The 21458-nt window shown below is 31.8% G+C and overlaps 2 protein-coding genes across 3 annotated transcripts; one reads left to right on the top strand and one right to left on the bottom strand.

Moving 5' to 3' along the window:
* The first annotated feature begins 642 nt into the window (after positions 1 to 642).
* On the top strand, positions 643 to 6280 carry LOC111037274 (poly(ADP-ribose) glycohydrolase). Of its 2 annotated transcripts, XM_022319750.1 has the most exons (14): positions 643 to 978; positions 1622 to 1665; positions 2227 to 2351; positions 2408 to 2533; positions 2594 to 2743; positions 2947 to 3200; positions 3259 to 3359; positions 3453 to 3612; positions 3700 to 3830; positions 3889 to 4076; positions 4136 to 4370; positions 5264 to 5370; positions 5443 to 5833; positions 5906 to 6280. In XM_022319750.1, exons 2-14 carry the CDS (start codon positions 1656 to 1658, stop codon positions 6184 to 6186), a joined length of 2259 nt encoding a protein of 752 aa, XP_022175442.1. In that variant the 5' UTR covers positions 643 to 978; positions 1622 to 1655; the 3' UTR covers positions 6187 to 6280. The 2 variants fall into 2 exon arrangements, with proteins under 2 accessions (XP_022175442.1, XP_022175441.1); XM_022319749.1 differs by having other exon boundaries at positions 659 to 978; positions 5443 to 6280.
* Positions 6271 to 20931, bottom strand: LOC111037276. The gene is made up of 6 exons (XM_022319751.1): positions 20757 to 20931; positions 20439 to 20552; positions 17667 to 17848; positions 15923 to 16099; positions 6667 to 8017; positions 6271 to 6507 (listed from the first exon to the last, which is right to left on the bottom strand). Exons 1-6 carry the CDS (start codon positions 20758 to 20760, stop codon positions 6338 to 6340), a joined length of 1998 nt encoding a protein of 665 aa, XP_022175443.1. The 5' UTR covers positions 20761 to 20931; the 3' UTR covers positions 6271 to 6337.
* Positions 20932 to 21458: the final 527 nt, after the last annotated feature.

Raw genomic sequence — 21458 nt, 5'->3', positions numbered from 1 at the left:
AAATAATACATTCAAATCAAATGTAATACCTATCTAACTTTCAAGGTTATTTTAAAACAGAAAAAAAATTAAAATTAAGTTTGTAATATTTGATTACACCCATAGATAGGTTTTCGTGATATCACTTATCAGTTTTAAATTTTCTTAGCATTCTACAAAATATATTTAATATGTTATCAATTTGCTATTTGCGTTTGGTCTGCTCATTGCTCGGTGCCGGTCTAATCGTTTCAATCACGATTATAGATAGGATATAGATATTACGATTTATAATCGTGGTTCCAATGTTCCCTAGAAAAACGTATGTTCCGCTAGCAATATTTGATACTACCACATACTAAATACAAATTACAATATAATATACATGGGTACTTTTTAGAATTGCTTATCAATAATCAATAATCACGGAAGATTTTTTTATCACAAATTGATAAGTAGTTACCACGGTAGATTTATTATTATATTTCCTTTCGGTGATAACAGAGTACAGTGATTTTTCCCGCGAAAATGTGCGATTTGTCACGCAGAAATATCTTAAATGAGGGCACATTCGAGTGGTATTTTCTGTGACTTTGGCGGGGTAATGCACAAAAGCCATGAATAACATAGATCTATAATATATATTATGGGTTACGTCGATTGACCACACACTTATTCAGTACTCCATACTTCAGTAATCCACAACGGCGACTCTATCGCCATTTTATCTGTGTGTGCATACAGTGTCCTTGATAGATAAAGACATAGATGTTCACCCCACTATAATGTTTTTAATATGGCATTATTATATATTTTCAATTTTGTATGTTTCTAATCTCTACTTTGTAATAATTTATACTTAGTTGTAAACTTGTATTTTAGTAAGTTCGCTTGACGTTTGTGCATTGTGAATTGTGTTATATGGATAGTGGATAGTGGATAGTGGCCATTGGCCATTGGCTGGTAAGCAGTTAAGCAGCCATCAGTGGATACTTTTCAGTGAGTAATGACTATAGAAATTCGCTAGGTTGAATCGGCTTAAAATTATCCCGTTCAAGAATAATGATTAATGAACTATGTCAATGATATGCAGTCCAAAATTTGAGTTCCTTTTTTCATACTGTATTATCCTAACAAATTTCTTACAGACATTTGTGTGCAAACACTTAACAATATAAACAAGTACATATATTTTTATTCACGTCAATGCTGTTGCTAAGGGTGAAATTAAGAAAGGTGTGTCTGAACTCTGAAGAATAAATGTTTGTTCATGTAGCTGAAAGGTGTAAAGGGGCTCAGGTATTGGTGGTTTTGGTACATCTGCCTCTGTTGAACTTTGGGTTTCCTTAAATATCGTGTTGTATATGTTGTTAGTTCCTCCAATTTGTAGTGGGGTGTGTTTCTATTATCCTTGTAGCTTTGGGGAAACTGTTGTTTTACATGGAACGCAAACTGATTATAATCCTAGTTAGGATTTTACTATTGTTTGAATGTTAACACTATGTTATTTATATTGTACTACTAGAACGCGACATGCTCTAAAATTATAATATATGTTTTAATATTTGAATTACAATTTGTACATTGTGTAACCTTATGATTAACTAGTAATTATACCTTAATTTATTCTTTATGTTTGCAGAGCTCGTTGCCTGCGACAAATCACTTTTTCAATTATGGAGAGCGGTAAGAAAATTTATGAATACTATTCTTTACCTATCAATAATTGTGTTAGGACATGTGCTAATTGTGTAGTACTTATTACTTACTACTAAGGTATCAGTTTTTTTTTGTTTAAGGGTGTACCTACAATCTCATTGGGGGGCTGAAATTCTTCACGTCTCAATGTTAAAGTCAGATTGAGAGTTTAACTTTTATGTCAGCCATTCAATACCTCTTTGGGTTATTATTTAACCTGCAAAGAATATTTTGCATTTATGACAACGATATAAGTTTTCTCGCATTACTCTTTTTGAGTCTTCCCGGTTAAAACCAAATATATATATTTTAAAATGTTCATCTCCATTGATGTTTAATAAAATCATAATGCCAATTACAATGCATATTACAACATGTTGAAAATGAAGAAATCTTATTCTGATTTTGTTTTTTCATTAATTTTGTATACAAATTATTTAATCACAGAAGCAGATATAAAATATTTTATTGACCTGCTTTTATATATTCTTACAAATTGAATTATGTATATATCTTAATAAAAATGTTATTAATTTTTGTTTGAACTAGATAATATTTCAAATGATGAATCTACAAATTGGAAAGGAATAAGTCAAAGTTTACTGCCTAGGAGTTTTGGTAAACAATTGTTCCCATCACTTATACCTAGTTCTGCGCATACACTATTATTTAAAGTAGGTATATAATTTAATACATTTGTTAAAATTTATCTAAATTCACATATTCATAGATACCAATTGGTATTAACAAAATGCCAGAAGCATATCCCAAAGAATATTGTGATACCTGGGATGACAATCATGTAAAGATGCCATGCTCTAAACATAATTTGTTTTTAGTTCATCACAATGATAAAGTATGTATTTATTTAGTTATTATACAATTTAATTTAACTATTATATTTTTGATATTATAGAGTTCTAAAAAAAATCGTTGGGATATTATCACTTATAATTTAAGTAAACCAATATTGTCAAGTGAAGAATTAGAAAAAGCTATTGTATCATATAATCCAAAGTATAAAGACAAATGGCGATTCTATTTACTACACTCATTTTTTGATGAAGTAATACGTATATATTTTTAGATTTAATTATTATGTATTATTTTTGTATTTTTATTTTTAGTACGCTATTACATAAATGTCTCTTGACATTTAGTCTTTAGCAAATCTCTTATATGTACAAATGTTCCTTAAATCGACTTTTAATTATTAATTATTACTTTAGGAAATTATATGAGTTAATATTAACATGTTTGTTTATGTAGTGTTTAAATGAGGAAGAAACAGAAGAATTTTTTAATAATTTATTACCAAAAATCATTAAATTGGCATTGCAATTGCCTACATTAGTAACTAAACCAATACCTTTGTTGAAACAAACTCATAATCACTCTATATCATTAAGTCAAATGCAAATTGCCTGTCTCTTGGCTAATGCTTTTTTATGTACATTCCCACATCGAAACGTCAGCAATTCAAAGTCTGAGTATTCGGAATATCCGTACATAAATTTTAACGGGTAAATTAATTAAAAGTCAGTTTTTTTATTAAACAACTAATTTTATTTTTCTGAGCAGATTTTTCCAATTAATGGTAAATTCTTCAGCTAATCATTATTTGTATGAAAAGTTGAAATGTATCATTTGTTATTTTAAAAAGGTCACTAGTTCTAATTCTGGTGAGCAAACCAATCCAATCATAATAGTTAAATAATATAGTAAAATATTGTCAACTCATAATATTTGATAATTTATTTAATGATAATTTTCAGTTCTCAATGGAATTGTAACATATTCCAGAAGAAGATTGCCATCTGGGGATTTACCATATTGGTTACAATCAACAAAGAAGTTGACGAATTTGTTTATAACATCTGATGGGACAATAGAAGATAATGGTGATGGAATGCTTCAAGTAGATTTTGCAAATAAGTGAGAATGGTTTTAAAGATGTTCAACACGTAATACTCAAAAACAGATGTATTAAATAAATTGGTTGGAAATAATTTTGGTTTCTAGATTTATTGGAGGAGGCGTTCTTGGTCATGGTAGTGTACAAGAAGAAATTCGTTTTCTAATTTGTCCGGAACTATTAGTGTCTATGCTGTTCTCAGAAAAGATGTTACATACAGAGGCAATTATTATTACAGGTTTGGCTGGATAAAAAATAGTACACTTATTTTTTTAAATTAACTCAATAATTTACAGGTGTGGAGAGGTTCAGTGATTACAGTGGATATGCAAATTCTTTTGAATGGAAAGGTGTTCATTTAGATGTTACTCCTGTTGATGACAATAATCGCCGCTATACTACTATTGTTGCAATTGATGCACTGTACTACAATGATCCTAAAAATCAATTTAAAACAAAAAATTTAAGACGAGAGCTGCATAAAGTATTTAAAAATTGAGTATTTAATATGGCAATGATTGTTTTTAACATGCTTGTGTTTAGTCATTTGCTGGATTTTCATGGGGACAAAATTCAGAGTGTTCCAATGTTGCAATAGCAACAGGAAATTGGGGCTGTGGTGCTTTTCGTGGAGACTGTCATCTAAAATCATTGTTGCAATTAATGAGCGCTGCTCAAGCCGATCGAGATGTTGCTTATTTTACATTTGGTGATACCAAATTGATGGACTCAATTCATAGTATGCATACATTTTTGAAAAGCAAAAATATTACAGTTGGTTAGTTAACTTTCATTTCATAACCTAAATTTTAAATAAATTATGTGTCACTGTGTTTGTTCTTGTCAATAACATTTTCATAACTCATTATTATTAAACCTGGGTCATGTTGATAATTCTAAGTAATTGTTCATTTAAAAATATTTATAAAATGTGGTTAATCATAATTACAAGATAATCGATTTGTGTATCTTAAAACCCTGACTCATAGAATTGAAGCTGATTATTACAACCAGTTCATTATATAGTTATTTTATTGAGATTTTGAATGATTTTCAATTTTTGAATTTTCGTTCATTTGTTGTTAGGTCATATTGTTAACTGTTAAATCATTCAATCACAATCTTAGAACCATACTACCGACTTGAAAATATGGTTAATGATTTTTTGAGACGTCATATGACATGTGGAGGATGAAATGCTAATTTCAATACTGCGCCTTACTAGTCTAGTTCTACCAAAATTTATTATTTGCATACAAACATTTTTGTTGCACTTGATTTCATCATAAAAATACACTATCATCTTATTCCAGAGTGAGGTAAAAAAACATATGCCCAATAATCAGAAATAATATCTTATCGATTGTTAATATTTATATTCTGTGCATACCTAACTACATACGCTTAAAATAATGCATATTTCTGTGTTATTATAAAATTTCAGATTGCCAATTTTTGGCAATTTTTAAAGCCATAGTTTTTTTGAAAAATTTATAAGTTTAATTATCATTAATTAACTTAATGAATATCAACTAAAATTAAACATGTTTCATAAATATTAGAAATTAATAATTTGCAAATAAATTTGTAATTTATAGACAGTTATTAATGGAAAAAAATACTTTGTACCTATATTGTATATTATAATATTAACAATACTATCAATTTTAGGTGAAGTTTCTAGAATACTTCTTAAATACTACGCATGCTTGGAAACCTTACCATGTGTTGGAGTACATGATTATATTTATGATGCTATTACAAACAAAGCCTGGCAGGTAGGTGCGTAAGAAATGTTTTATAACATTACATGTCCTATGAGATAATACATGAAATTGTATAATTTTCAGGTATTTGAGAATAAAGAATATCAATCTGGAGTATTCCCGCAGTATTCTCAGAATCAATTTTTAAAGAATAATTATAAAGCAGTAGAGTCTAACACTAAGGTACTCCCAGCTTCTGAAAATTCAAACACGGAAAATGATCAAACTCCAGAGCAGTCCCATCCTTGTTCAAGTTCAATTTTGTTTGAGTCTAGGCCTTGTTCGAGTTCAAATCTAACAAAGACAACTCCAGAAGAGTTTCAGACTTCTTTAAGTTCAGACATAAAAATCCCATCTCCAGAAGTGCCCCAGTTCACAAATTCTAACTTAATAAAATCAATTTCAGAAGAGTCTGAGTGTTGTTTAAATACAACTTTCATCAAATCACCTTCTGAAGAGTCTCAAATATCTTCAAGTATAAGGATAATAGAGTCAACTCCAGAAAAAATTGAAGAGGAAACAAAATTAAGAAATGTTAATGTTATAGGTGCCACAGACCATATAAATGAACTAGATACCCAAGATGTTAGGTTTTTGCCTGTAAATCAGTTTAGACTAAACAATGACAAGGAGCGAACAATGTGTATTAATCAGCAGAAAAATAGCTGGTTACAATTGAATGATTCCAAAAAAGATTTTCAATCTGCTGTAGAAAAATCATCAGCTACAGGACAGTTGAGTATTCTCAAAAGAGATAGAGAAGAACAAGATGGAGGGAAAAGAGTAGTTAAACGTAAAATATCTGATTACTTTTCACCAAAAAGATAATATTGTTCTGTTTTTAATAATTTTGATTAAATTTGATGTGTATATATTTCATAAATTTAGATTTTAATTTTCAATATAAAAACATTAAAGTTGATTTTTCATTATTATTTAATATAAACCTAATACAGATGTATAAAAAAAAAATACTAGACTAATCTGAAGTATTGACAATTTTCGCATAATTCTCAGCTGCGGTTATAAATTCTGGGATATTTCCTTCGTATCTGGACACAATCTCTTTACACGGAGGACTCATATTCGCGTCGGCCATCACCGCCAGTCTCAAATGCCCACCGTAATTTATTATTGATAATGACATGCCTGAAAAGCGCAAAGTAGACGGTACAAAATATTATCATAATTATTTGTCGGGTTTAATAATATTATACTCGACTATAAAAGGTAAATTGAGTGAACAATTATAAAATCGTGTGGCACGTCTTATAATAACGTTACAATTCGTGTATATTATATACTCACAGACGTTGGCCTGCGGTGGTCTCCAGTATAATATGGCGTCCACCTCTTGGCCCCACAACAGCATTCGGCGCTTATGGTCCAATTTGTGTTCCTCGACGTATGTGACGGTCAGCGGGAACTTCTTGGACAGGAAGTGCAGTCCGTAGCTGACTATCGGCGATGGCAGGAACGACGTGGCCAGGCTGTGGTCAATTTGCCACATGGACGCTATGTACAAGGCCGTCTGGTTGCCGATGGCCTCTTGCAGGCACTCCTGCATCTGGTGCAGGCTGTACATGGGGTCACGGTCGGTGTCCATGGGTAGTGGAAGGGCTAGTAACCCGTTGGTGACCACATGCCGGTTGTTGAGCTGGAACAGGTTGGCCTTAGACACGAACCGCGTGGTGGTCATCACGTTCTTGGGGAATCGTAGGCCGGCCTCGGCGAAGTACTCCTGGAGAGCGGCGGCCAGCATGGACAGTTGGATCTCGCACGTGGCCGCGCCCGTGTTGTCGTGTATGGTGTTGACCAGGTCCAGGTCGATGGGCCGCGACCAGCATACGCACTTGCTGCCCTCCGGCGTACCCATGGCACCGCGGTCTTGGCCGCCGAAGAACGGCAACACCAATTCCCGGATGACGGTGCTTGGCGCGTAGTATATGAGCCGTGCCAGATACATCAGCTCGGACACCGAGTACAGAAGCACGTACGCCCAGTACACGTACGTGGACGTGTTCTTGACCATCAGCAGCAGGGTGATGGGCAACCGGAGTATGCACTTTACGAGCAGCCACCAAGTGAATGACACCCACAGGGCCGGGTGGAACGTGTTGACCAAACTCTCGCACATGTATCGGAACCGGATGTCGCGGCGCGTCATCTCCCGTTTTAACTTGTGTGCAAAGTTCCGCTTGGTGGTTTTGTCCCGGGCTGCGGACGCGGTCACGATCACCAGCATGGTTCCAAAAATGAAGACGTTCGGCCGGCACCTGAACACCTTCGGGTTTTCTAGCGGGTCGTACGTGGACACCAGTTCGTTCCACGTGTTGGCGCAGATCTCCGACAGGTGTTCGCTGAGTCTAGGCAACGCGGTCGGCGCCTGGTACACAGTGGACAGGATGTTCTGAATGCTGTCGGCGTCTGCGTGCTGGCTCGACGATGACGACACCGATGCCGTTTCACCGTGTTTCAGACCACCGTCGTCCGGTTTCAGTAGCAACAGGTCACTCAGCCCGACGCCGTCCTCGGACGAATACAAGTGGTGGATCCGGACCAGCATGTAGAACGAGTCCTCACTCACCGGGATCATGGTGATCTGCCACTGCGGCAGTTCAGGCGGTATGAGTGACGCGATTATGTCGTTCACGTGTTGCTGTATAAAAATAATTGCAATTGTTAGTAAGCGGATATTGGTATTTACCGTTAGCGTGCCCATATATTATAGGAGAAATGTAAAAAAAATGAGTTTTACTCTTGTATCGGAGGAAACGTTATAACATTATGTTAAAGACGTCAAAATAATACTTTTCAAAATCATGAATTGCAATAACGAAATATAATAAAATTGTGTACAAAATACAAAATACAAAATATTTTTTTATTAAAATTCACATGACCATCGTCGCGACTATATTATTGTTACCTATACTAGTTACTATACCTATATTATGTTACATATTCATAATACACAGAACATTTTACTGATTACATTTTATATTTGGGTCCGTACATACTAACATACTGAAATGTTAACCTAATCATATTTTTAAAAGAAATTGTTAAATAGTAATTACTAATTGTAGTAAATTATCTATTTACCGCATTAAAAACAGAACATACTGTAATATTATTTCGAAGGTTAAACGTGTTCAATTCCTGACAGGAATGGTAGACGTAGACCGATTCCCAAATAGTTAGGTTGAGGCTAGGTAAATTGAGTCCCGAGTATTAATATTATTTTATTTTTCGGAAAAATCATTTTTAAGTAACGACGATGTTTAAAAAAAAAAGAAGAAAAGTCTCTACATTCAATATGCAATGTGTAGTCACCAATTATTTGTGATTATCGATTCCCGGATTAGGTTAATATTATGAATGAAAATGAACATATTGTATATTTAGTAGTTACTATTGAATTAGGCATATTAAAATTAAAAATGTTTACTCATTTATAATTTAAATACGTAAAGTTAATCTTATCCACAAATCTTTTAATACACTTTGGGTATATTTACACGTGGGCCTCATATGTAGTAATTTTAAGTGGGCATGTGGTCCTCGATTAAAATTAATAATTCGTATACAAATCACGAATTAAGATAGTATGGAATGGAAACTGTAAATTGAAACGCTGTCTGTCTGTAGATGCCTTGCTAAATGAATAGACCTAACAGTTATGAACTTCAATAGACTAAACTTGATATAATTATACATTTTTGTTTAGAATAAAATGAGGTATCTATATATTAAAATTATTGTGGCCCGTGAAAAATGCATATTTATTTTTTGGCCCTTGACATAAAAAAGGTTGCCGACCCTGAGAAGGTTAAGCCTAACCTTAAAAAAGGAATACATTATACAATCGCGCATGCAGTCATTTGTAATGGATTACATTTTGTTTTTATTAATCCTGCAGATATATTATATCGCGGAGGTAAATCTATGAAAAAAAAGATTTGTAGTTATGTTCTTCTTATGCCCAAATATTTTCCAAGTTTTCACCCAACCCTAGGCTGCACCTAAGCTACTTCATCTCGAATTCTCGACTAAAAAGTCTTACAGTTATTCCACGAACTCATGATTGATATCTGAGATCCGATAAATGACAATACATTATAGGTAGGTAAATAATATCATGGGCTTTATATTATAATTAATATATATAGCTAGTTATAATTTTTATAATGTAGGTGTACTTTGGTGTACTTATCAAATTCACTTCAAAATAAATAAAACGAAAATAGGTGTTCAGAGCCACAGTGCTGGGAATGTATAGATACCTATCTAGTGGTCCAGTAGCCAGTGGGAGTATAAGTACACACTTATTTCTCAGTAGGGACGTATACGGTGAATGTTGTAACTAAAACAACGAGATGTTAGTAATTTTTTATTTTTAATGTACCTATGTGAATTGTGCTAAATAATAAATAATTTAATTAAAAATATAAAAGCATTCCAATGACATATAGTCCTCGGATGTTTTTCCCTTTAAACTTTAGGTACATATATATTTTTAATTTAGGATGAGTTAATGGCAATAAAGAAACTATTTAGGTAATATCCGAGATGAAAGTTTTAGCTGAACTTTTTTTTCGTTCTTATATTATATAGTATATACATATTTTACTCGAGGGTGGCCAAGACTTTATTATATAAATACGCGTACTTACCGTGTACACGTTACCTAGTACCTACAGGCTACAACTGAATAATACTTGTGTATATAATACCTACTCGCGTAGTCTCGAGACTATATTGATCATTCGGCATCATCGTGTTCGTAGTTTATACACAATATAATTGTGTGAACACGCCGTGTACATGAAAACTTAGAAATGGTTTTCAGTTTAATTGGTAATTGGACGAGGCGAGTATATGATTTATATTATTCCCGGAAAACACATGGGGCAAATTCAAAATGTAATAATATATAATATAGTCTCGCGTAAATGATTTTTTTTGATTCGAGTGTGATGTAACTTGTGGATGTAGGCAGTCGTATCCGAAATTGACTGTAGTGATAGTAATGTAGTATACACTACCTTTCCAACATTTATGCACCTATTAAAGGTACATCCCTAGCTTATTGTCTTGTGACGATGACTGACTATAGATATTTTCGGTTGTTAAGTGCAGAAATAATAAATAAAAAATCCATACGCCATACAATATATTTATAATCTACCTAATTATTATGTGTTTGTCAGGAGATCGTTTTCCTTGATTTTCCGAGTTGCATTAGATCAATATTCTAATTATTTTTTGAATTATTTGCCAGTGTCCTGCTTCTGAGTTCTCAAGTTTTGATAAGATTGCCTATTACTGTAAAGTGTAATTAACTCTATCTGTGGGCCGTGGGCGTCCATCACACACGGACTATTTAAAATGCATCGTATCAGTCAAGGTTAGGTAAGCAAAAGGAATAATTACATAAAGATCCCATTGTCATTCGTAGATTTACTGAGTTCAGTTAAAAAAAATTAATGATTTTCAAACTACCTATCGATTTTCTTACGTTAAATTAATCAATTAGGCTAATTAGTAATTAGCCTTCATAATATTATCAAGTGATTTATTTGAGTGAATACACTCATTATTTCGAAAAGTTTTAATTTTTAACACCAGTCATCAAAACTAAATACTTATGAGTTATGACTAACGAACTATACTTCTCCAAAATTGTATCTGTATAGATCAAAATACTGCAAATAATATTCCGCTTAAGAATTTGGAATAAAAAATATATGACGTTATGTAAAGAAGTAGTAAAAAAATAAACATTTTCCTGAAATATTGTTTAGAAATGATATAAAATGGTATACAAATTGAAACTTATGAATAATGAGTGTAGACATTTAAATGGATCTCTCTTTATATTGGCAGTTAAGGAGATAGGTACCTGCCTATTGTAGATATTTAGGCACCTGTAAATTCCCATTATTTATTTTATTACGTAGTTATCGGTAACTATTGTAGAATAGTACAGTAGCGTGTCACTATATTATGGATATAATTATAGATGCCACTCTCGACAGTACTGAAATGTATTAATTTATTTATAAATCGTATGACGGACAACGATCCGCCACAGGGTCGCGTTATTCCAACGAAGATCTCAAAATCGGACGTTTTATGTTTATTACAATGATAATACGTTTTTGTTAAAAGTTATTATTGTATTATTATTGTTATTATTTTATTAGTCTGTACTTATATGCATATTAAAGTGACGACTGACGACTGACAAATAATAACTATTTAGACGTCACCACGCCACTTATTTTGTTTAAAATCATCCATTACTGAAACAATTTTGAAAAATTCATTATTTTCATGAACTATTGCTCATATAAACTGCGCTGAATAATATATTAAGTTTTTTACATTAATTACATAAAATAATTTTTTTTTTTTAAACATTTCGTTTTTTATAATTTGGTTGCAAATATTATTAGAATATCAAAATGTCTCATAGATGATAGCTTCACAATGTCTCTAATATGTAATAATATAATAGGTCATTAGGTAACTAATGACTGAGTAAGATACCATCGCTGAGCTTCTGAAAACTCAAAACGAAGGAATTAACTGGATATAAGGGTCATATTGTCACTCCCCACTTATTTGGATTAATTTCAGCCAATATGTGCTACAGGCGTCTACAGCCTACAGGTAATAAATACCTAGTAAAAATATCAATACTGTGTACTGTTTAGGTATTCCATTAAATTATTCGAATGGGTAGTTATTGTTTGTTTTGGTTTTCAGTTTAACATCATCAGGCGATGAAATACGATTGAATTAGTTAATTGTTTCAACACGTGAATTGCCTATATATACTTACTTTTATAATTATTATTACTTATTGTAATTTATAAACGCTTTTTAGTAGGTATATAATAATTAAGACATTGGGTCTGGTTGTCGTGACTCACTTGTTTCTATATCTATTCTATATACACGGATATAGTGAGCACCTAATACATTAAATATATACTGGGTGATTAATAGAGCACGCCACCCCCTTTTTTGCTTTAGTAATTATTGAATTCAAATTCTGATTTTTGTAATTTTTAAGTATACCTCCTGCCTACCTATATATCTACTTGTGAACCTTATTTTCAAATATTTACTTAGATTTCATGTACGATTAAAAAAGTGTTCTGGGGGCAAACGTCTTTTTATTTCAAACGAGTAGCACCTTTTTTCCATAAATTGTTAAGTAGCTGGTATATGATTTATCTAAAGATGTTGATATTCAAATCGAAATTAAAATCAGTAGTTTTTCAGTTATTTATATTTGCGTATTAAGGAAAATAGGACCATGTTAGTATGATTGAATGATACGCCTTTATGAACCTATATACCAATGGTAATAGTAGATGATATTAATATTTTGAAATCAGGAGGCTCTGTGCTGATTTGAAAATTATAATAATATTAGGATTAACAATATTTTATCAATATTTTATATTTTGTAAATATGGTTTCAATATAATACCTAGGGTAGGTATATAGATCAAATTATTTTGTGGTCTTGTAAGACTATATTCTTAGTATAAATATTTTAATAACTTGGAAATTACTCGTTTAAATTTTGATGTATATCAATCCAAATTTAAAATATATTATCATCTACTTAATAATTATGTGCAATAAAAAAGGTTATTTAAATGGTGTGAAAATTTAAGTATTTGGAAATATGATTTCTTCATGTAGGTATACTTAAAAATTCCGAAAGTGAGAAGAATATGATTAAATTCATTATTTATGGAAAAAAAGTGGTAAGGATGCTTGGAGAATCATTCTGTATAATATGTTTCAGTATGTCAGTGTGATCTTTTTGCGATAAACCAGGATATATAGATTTATTTTAACCTTAGCTGTGAAATATTCTGGTTGGCCAATAATTATATTCTCATCGAGTAGGTATGTCTTTAAAGTAGAAAATTAATCACATAAAACCCAGATAAAATAATATCACCTCAATAAAAACAAAAATAATATCTAATAATATTTTGTAAAATAAAACGTTTTGATATGTTTTTTTACGTATATGTCATATACGACTATCCTAATAAATGTATTAAAATTACTTTTAGTATTATTCATAGGTTTATTTGAATTTGAATCTTAAACTTATCTAAATAATTGTGGATCGAATAAGGTAAAATAATACATTTTGACCTAACAATCAAGTCGGTAAAAAAAAACATAAATTCTGATTATATTCCAGGACATTCTATTTTCCATTATCTCAATAGTGTGAAAATATGAAAAAACTTAAAACATGCGTATCTACGGCAAACAATATTGAATAACTTCCCATTCAGCTTATGCTGATATACTTTTACATTTTCTATAGATAACCCTGAAAAGTCTGCAGTTTTCATGTGGTTCTTAAGTTCTTTAGGGGGCGTCATTGAACTGCCAAATACAATTTCACAGGCTATTGTTTTTATTTGAAACAATATATAATAATATCATATATCGAAGAGTGCTTAATGTTTATTTGTTTAATTTGATTAGCACTGATCACTCATAGTATTATTTCCGACCCAACATCGAAGAAATCGTTTTTAATTTATATAAAATGTTTCTTACATTTATATTGATTACATTTTTGACGTTTAAGAATAACCAAGACGAGGATAAAAACAAAAAGTTGCAATGAACTTTCAAACGTCAGATAAAGAATTTTTTTTAAAAATATATCCAGTATTCGTAATACTTCGTATTATTGTACTATATACGTGTTGGGACTTAAAGTTTTTTCTTTGTATCGTAATTTCGTTTCTATTTACACTTTGTCATAATTTAAAGCTAAGGTGGATTTGAATTGTTTTTCGTCAAAATATACAACGGGGATAGTGTGCCTCACGGACAATCATAATGAACGAATATTGCGATAAGTATACTATAGTGGTAGATTAAATAGTTTCTTTGTTTCATCCAAGTCGATATACTGTCGATACTGGTAAACATGGCCGTATAAAGTATCTAACATATTATGTGTGTATAGGTTATAAGTATAAACAAAATATTTATTATTTAGGTTTACAGTAATACCACACCACTGTATTGTGTGTACCTACTCTATATCATGATATATGTATATATTAAACGTGTGTATATATGCGATATGCCTGTATATAGTTCATAATATTTAGTGCCATATTGTACACACAACACATTGATGTGGTATTACTATGTAAACTTAATAAATAAATATTTTGTTAAAACGAAACACATAATAATCCGAGTAATTATTCTCATTATTGATTTTTTTTTGTATCTTATGTTACTTAAAGGTATAGGCACATTCATAGGATATATATATATATATATATATTTAAATCATTTCTTTTAAATATTATTTTATCGATTGTTTTTGAGAAATTTATTTTTATTTTAAGCTATCATAACACAAATTATACATAGAAAAAACTTCGCCTGACATATATATCCAATATTGAGTTATATTATTGATGACGAGTTTCTTAAGAAACAGTGAATAGTAATAATAATATTAATAATTTAAAGATTAAACATCGATCATTATTTTATATTAAAACCAGGGGTCGGCAACTGTCGGACCGCGGAAGGCAAAACTCTGGACCCTGTCAACGTGTGTATTATTTCTTCTTATTATTCGTTCAATATGTTAAGGAAGACACGCAAAATTGACAGCGAAAATAGGAAGTTTATGAACGAGTGGACAGAACTATATTGTTTTGTATTGCCTGAAAGGGTTGGACCCATTCCATTCTGTTTAATTTGTAATTCAACTGTCGCTATTATTCAAAGTGGATATTTAAAACGGCATTATTATTTTTATACTGCTATTTTTAAAATATAAAGATTTGAAAAAGAGTTTTTTTACTGGACCACATTGATTTATTATTTTAATCTTCAGGACTCCATTAGAAATTACTCGCCGACCCCTGTTTTAAACTAAATTTTTATTTATAGTTAATGCTGATAGCCGATAGGACGTTAAATAAGAGTATAAGACGTTCGATTTACTCAACGGATTTCCGGAAACGATTCTGCCGGGTATACGTTTTATGAAAATCGATTTCGTTTTACTCGGGACAAGCTGAACTCTTTCTACTTGGAAAAGAGTTCACAGAAAAGAAAAATGACAATGTTTTACAATCCGACGCACGGGTTTGACTCAAAACGTATAAGGACTACCTATCAGTTGCCATTAGGTTGGGTACAAGTATTATACAACGATGGTTGTATTTAACCTTATTTACCTATAACTACGAACTCACTTATAGTGGTTTGTTATGAGTGCTTGTGTGCGTGTGTGTGCGCGTGTGTGTTGGGGGTGGGAGACTTTTCCCAGAACTCCACTGACTCTTCGATTAAACCACACCCAACTGCCAACACCACACAATATTATATTAGACGGTATAGATATATATAAAAAAAAATATTGTGTGACGTTGCATTCATATTTTTATACAAACGACATTATACGCATATAATAGGTACTAGTGTATTATACGTCATATATAATGTGATATTAATATAATACCTACGCACTCACCATGATGCCGTCCTCGGACATCGATTTGGTCTCTGGTAATCCGATCACGTGGTTGTCGATGGAAAACGTGGATGTCTTTATCCACGCGTACCGCATCCATTTCTTCGTTAGCGAACATCGGAGGTGCGGATAACACAGACGGCCGCTTACCCGGTCGTATTTGTCCACTATATCTGTCTAAACAAAAATTCAATTAAATTCACGCTCCACCGTCGCACTGCAAACATGTTGCGGTACTTCACTTGGTTAATCAAGGCTGCGCGAGTTAACTAATTTTTTCAACTAATCAAATAAGGTTGGAATAATGCCAGTCAAATTTGAAGCTATTTTTTTCCTTTTTACAACTACTGAAAGTTACGAGTTAAATAGAAAAAATCAAGGTCACTTGATTTACTTAAAAATCAGTTAAGTAAACTTTTTGAACTGAATATTTACAACCCAAGCTGAAGTACAACAATAAGTAAATTCGACGAAAGAATAAATAAATACAAACATGAATACTATATTACTATTGTAAGGTATGATAAATACAATACCTATTTTGATTACAATATTTAAAGAAAACTGAAATTGGGACATCCGATGGTAGTCGGTAGTACGGTACTCTAATAACAGAAGTTATTAGTTATTATTAATTATTAAGGTGGACAATTTCGACGTTTCTTTAAATGTCGAACTGAGTTATCTGCGATACTCTTATTGTTGAGAGATTTGAAGCTAATGTACTGTATAACTGGTTGTAATTTTATGGGCATTAGTAAAAAGTTGTGTTCATATAATATATTATTTTAATTCCTTTAACTGCAAATTTCACTTTTCTACAATTTAGTATTTAAAAATAACATTACCTGCCTATAAATAATACTTCAAACTATTATTATTTATCCTATAGAAACAACAATTTTTATAAAACAAATATTTTTAGCTTATGGGGTTCAAAATAGGAAAAATTAACTTAACTGAACTATACATTGAATTAACTGATTAGTAACTGTATATCACATGTTATAAATGTTCTAACTTTTTAAATTAGAAGTTACTTGAAATAAAAATATATCTCTTAATGTAACTTAGTTACCAAAAGTAACTTAACTTTTTTACTTTCTAATACCCAGCCTTGGGTCAGGTGTAATACCTACACCTAGTGTAATAAATACTTGAGGTTGTTGAATAAATATCAAATTATAATAACAAAAACATTTACTGAAATACAATACCTATTCTAGACATACGTGAGTAATAATTGGTTTTAGTCTCTTATTTATATTATAAATTATATTCTTATAAATATTATTGTTGTTAAAATAAAGAATTTAAATTGTTGGACTTTAATATGTAGTTTCATACATCATTTCATAACATTTGTTTACGATTGAAAGTAAATCTTAAACCTGGTTAATTTGATTTTTCGAAGTAAAACTAACTACCGACGTATAAAACTAGTTTAAAAAATAGACTAACCAGACATGCATTTCGTATTTACTATTTCCCAAAAGCCAAAATAGTTTTATTCTTGTTTATCATAGATAAATGATTCCTGGAGTGCAATTTTACGATTTATTTCGTCGAAAATGAAGTTTAATTTACTTACATTATGAGTTATGACTATATAATTATGATGTATTCGTTATTTTAATTTTCGTTTATGTGATAGTTGAGATAGGTTTAAACTTATAGTCTTTCTTTAAAGCTATATTACAATTCATTACAAAATTATGTGGGTAAAACAAAATTAAATATGCACCTGAATCGTGTGTTTCATCAGATTAATGTCAAAATCTCCGATAACTTTAAGTAATACCACAACGTATCCTGTATTTTTAGGTGTATCCATTGCAGACCGAATGGATACTGACTTTATGAACTCCAAGTCTGGATACTTCTTTTTTAGGAACCGTAAAAGTACAAATCTGCCAATGTATGTAGCTGAAAACAAAGCAACATTTGTTTAATGTATTACCTTCTATACACAGGTTGTTTGTTGTTGTTGGTGAATATTTCAAATAAACTGTCAATATAAAATATAAATCATCCTACGAGTATATTGCCCATTTTGTAATTTAAATGAAGTCATATTTGATTGGTTACAGTTTTAAGCTTCACATTAGGTATTTATACGGGTTTTTAATCATTTATCGTAATTCGTATTGGTAACGTATAGATGAAGTAAAGTTGAAGAATTTTCGTCAATGCTCATAATATTATGATATTTCCGTTATTCACACACACTTTGATTATTATGTCATTATTTGATTATAGGTACTGCAGGAAAATTAAAAAATTTCCTATGCCGGATATGCGCAACATTCGAATGATGACATAGGATGTCGCCAGTAGTATAACAATAATAATAACAATTTTGATTGTTGACGTTATTAAAAAAAATTGTTTTGTTTTACCTAACCATTCACCATTGTGTTATTATTGTTTTAGGAAATAATGATGAAATGCATTATCACGCGTCATCAGTGCACAGTATTCGAGATTTACCGGCGGTTACCTATATGTTTCGAAGGAAAAAAGCAAGATAATAGATGCTAGACGATAAACTCAAATCAAACAATATTTTTCGGGGATTTGGGTTTAAGCACGGAGTCGTCAGAAAGTAATACCAGTAACGCATTTCCTTTTTTTCTATTTTTGCATTTTTGCCCTCGGCCTAACACAGGTACACGTTCATGTATACACAGGTCTCTATACTGCGCGTGGGATGCGTTCGATAAATGTCAGCTAAGCCCGCCGGGTAGACTACGTATTTTATGCCACCCTTGGACTTTGGGATCGACAATCGGGTCCCAAATGGCACTACCCTGGGGGCGATGAACACTTACGCAGTGACTATACGATATCACGATTTTATAGCGTTTTGCTAATTATTTCAGCGGCGTATTCGATCGGTGTATATTAGTCGTCATATATAATATAATATTATTGTGGCCTCTAAAATAACATCTTAGGTACAGCGAAATCTCTGAATACCGGACACTCTTGGTCACCGGAATTTGGAGGTGTCCGTTATTCAGAATTTTCAGTTTGTTGTTCCTAAAAAAACGTCCGTTATTTTGAATTGTCCTCGAAATTTAGAGATATCAGTTGGAAAGGTTTTGCATTATTACGTACCTATTCATCGCTAGTATATAATTATATCGTTATTATCATAGAATATGAAATAAAATCACTTTTAAGTCATATTGAAATTTTTCTTACGCTCAATGAACACTTTTGTTTTGAATTTTTTTTTTCACTCTATCGAATCTCAAATTTTAAGTATATCATTTTTAAATGTATTATGTCTTATAGTAAGCATTCAGCGTGTCCTACCTCTATTCAACAATCAATACACGATATGATGAATGGGATTAAGGTCCACACACACACCGCAGTGGTGGCGGTAAAATTCTATTGTCTCGGATTTGCCGCCGCAGTAGCCGTAAATTGGGTCCGGCTGCTGTGTGTAAGTGTCTTTGTGTGTAAGGAAAGTCTAGTGTCACATTATTTAGACAAAATAAAAGATGTCTCATATGATAATAGTCCCGAGCATAATGTCAAAAACAATTTTTAGCCCAACATAGCAAAGTACATTTATCATATTTTTTTGCTAATTAGGCAGTTGCGTAACACATATACCTATACATAAATATAAGATGTTTGATATAAATTGTCTTGTTATTTATAGTATGCATAGCAGTATTTATAGTTTTAAATATGATGGCGATTTTGAGTTATGGTATGAATAATTATTTATGTTTGAATTGCATACAAATACCTCATAATTCAAAGTGATAAAATAAAATAAAAGTATGTAGAGTTCAGATTAAATAACAGCATGTTAAGGTATCAGCCAAATTGATATGGACAGATTATAAATTATTAGGTACCTATATACTATCAATCTACACTGACCAGCTGATTAATGAAATGTTAATTTTCAAAAATTGTTTTTACCTAATATACTTTTTAATAGAACAATCCAAGCAATAATATAAGGATACAAACGAAAAAAATATACTTATGTAGTAAAGTCATAATATCTAATGAGTCTATATCTATAATAAACCGGTTGGAACTTGTAATAATTGATACAGCATGTCGCAGTCGTATGAATATTATGTCTGTTAATGTTTGCATCATCATATTATATATTACAATTTGATTATGTTCGTTATAGATATAGAAGATGATGGGTACTATTAATATTAAACATATTAAACGTTGTCTTTAAAAAATTACTCCAAGCGTCAAGACTTATTTTAAATAACGTCTCGCGTATTTTATAAACAGAAAATTCTGTTTTAAACATTCTTAAATAAAATAATCAGACATCCGGACCAGAGCAGATGTCATTATTACAAATAAAATAAATGTTTAAACGGAAGTACACAGATAGAAACTCGATCGCCGGCCCGGTATCATAATCATTAACAATGTGCGTGTACAGATTATTTAGACTGAATAGTTCATTATTATTGATTGCACATAGAGGCATATCATAAAGTACCTACACCGATGTACTTACTTAGGTAACACATGCAAAACGCCGGCGCGGAAACGATGGCCAGCACAAAGGATATCCACGTAAATATAAAGCTCCGGCGATGATGATGGCCATGTTCCTGGCCGTGCTCGAGACCTGCATCACGGACAATCCGAGGAATAGTTATATATCATAATAATCAGTATTAGTATGCATTATACATAACGATAAACTATTGTAACGCAGTGTCAACAGTCCGCCGTCAACTATTAAACGTCCACGGCTCTCCAAACCGAGTGGGCATCGTAATAATATCAAATGGCCAATATACCGCGACGGGTATTGGGGTCATATACTCACTCATTTTCGATACGGAAGCTCCAAGTTTCGCTGGCCAAGTCACATAGTATGATTGTATTCACGGTGTGCAGGGTGCAGCGTCTGTGTGCGAGTCGCAGGACGAGTGCATATCAACAGTGATCTGAAACGGAAACGAACATACTGGCTGGTGTTTAAACACAATAATATTATACCTATGGGTGCCCGTCCTACCCATACCCGTCCATTTCCTTATCATACGCGCATACGTGACCTTTGATAAATCGAAAAACCACAACGGTTTACACAACACACATAGGTAATGTATTTTAATAAACAAATTATGATAATCGTATATTATTATTATTATTATTATTATTATTATGCTGTTGTGCGTCTGTGCTCGCCAATATGCGTTTGCGTCTGCTACTGCAGTATTAGTGTAAGGTGTAACATGTATAGGTACTGGGTAATAAGTCATAACATAATATAATAATATCGCGTCGTCCGCGCTGTGATATAATTCTGTCAGTGGTATTTTGTATATTAGTAACGAGAAAAAAATGATAATGCGCCGTGCATACGCAAATATGGTGAGAACGTGTCGTAATATTTATACTGCATTGAGCGAATGTGATCTTTTTCGAATTATTAAAATAATTTCAATAAAATAGGTTACGCGCGACTGCGAACGAATGGTTCTGGACCATTTCCTTCCAAATTCGATAAACAGTTAGATATTCC

Source organism: Myzus persicae, unplaced genomic scaffold (assembly GCF_001856785.1).
Source record: "Myzus persicae strain clone G006 unplaced genomic scaffold, MPER_G0061.0, whole genome shotgun sequence".
In the NCBI taxonomy this organism is placed as follows: domain Eukaryota; kingdom Metazoa; phylum Arthropoda; class Insecta; order Hemiptera; family Aphididae; genus Myzus; species Myzus persicae.
Note: the sequence above shows the minus strand (reverse complement) of the source record. Positions and strands in the feature narration are given on the sequence as shown.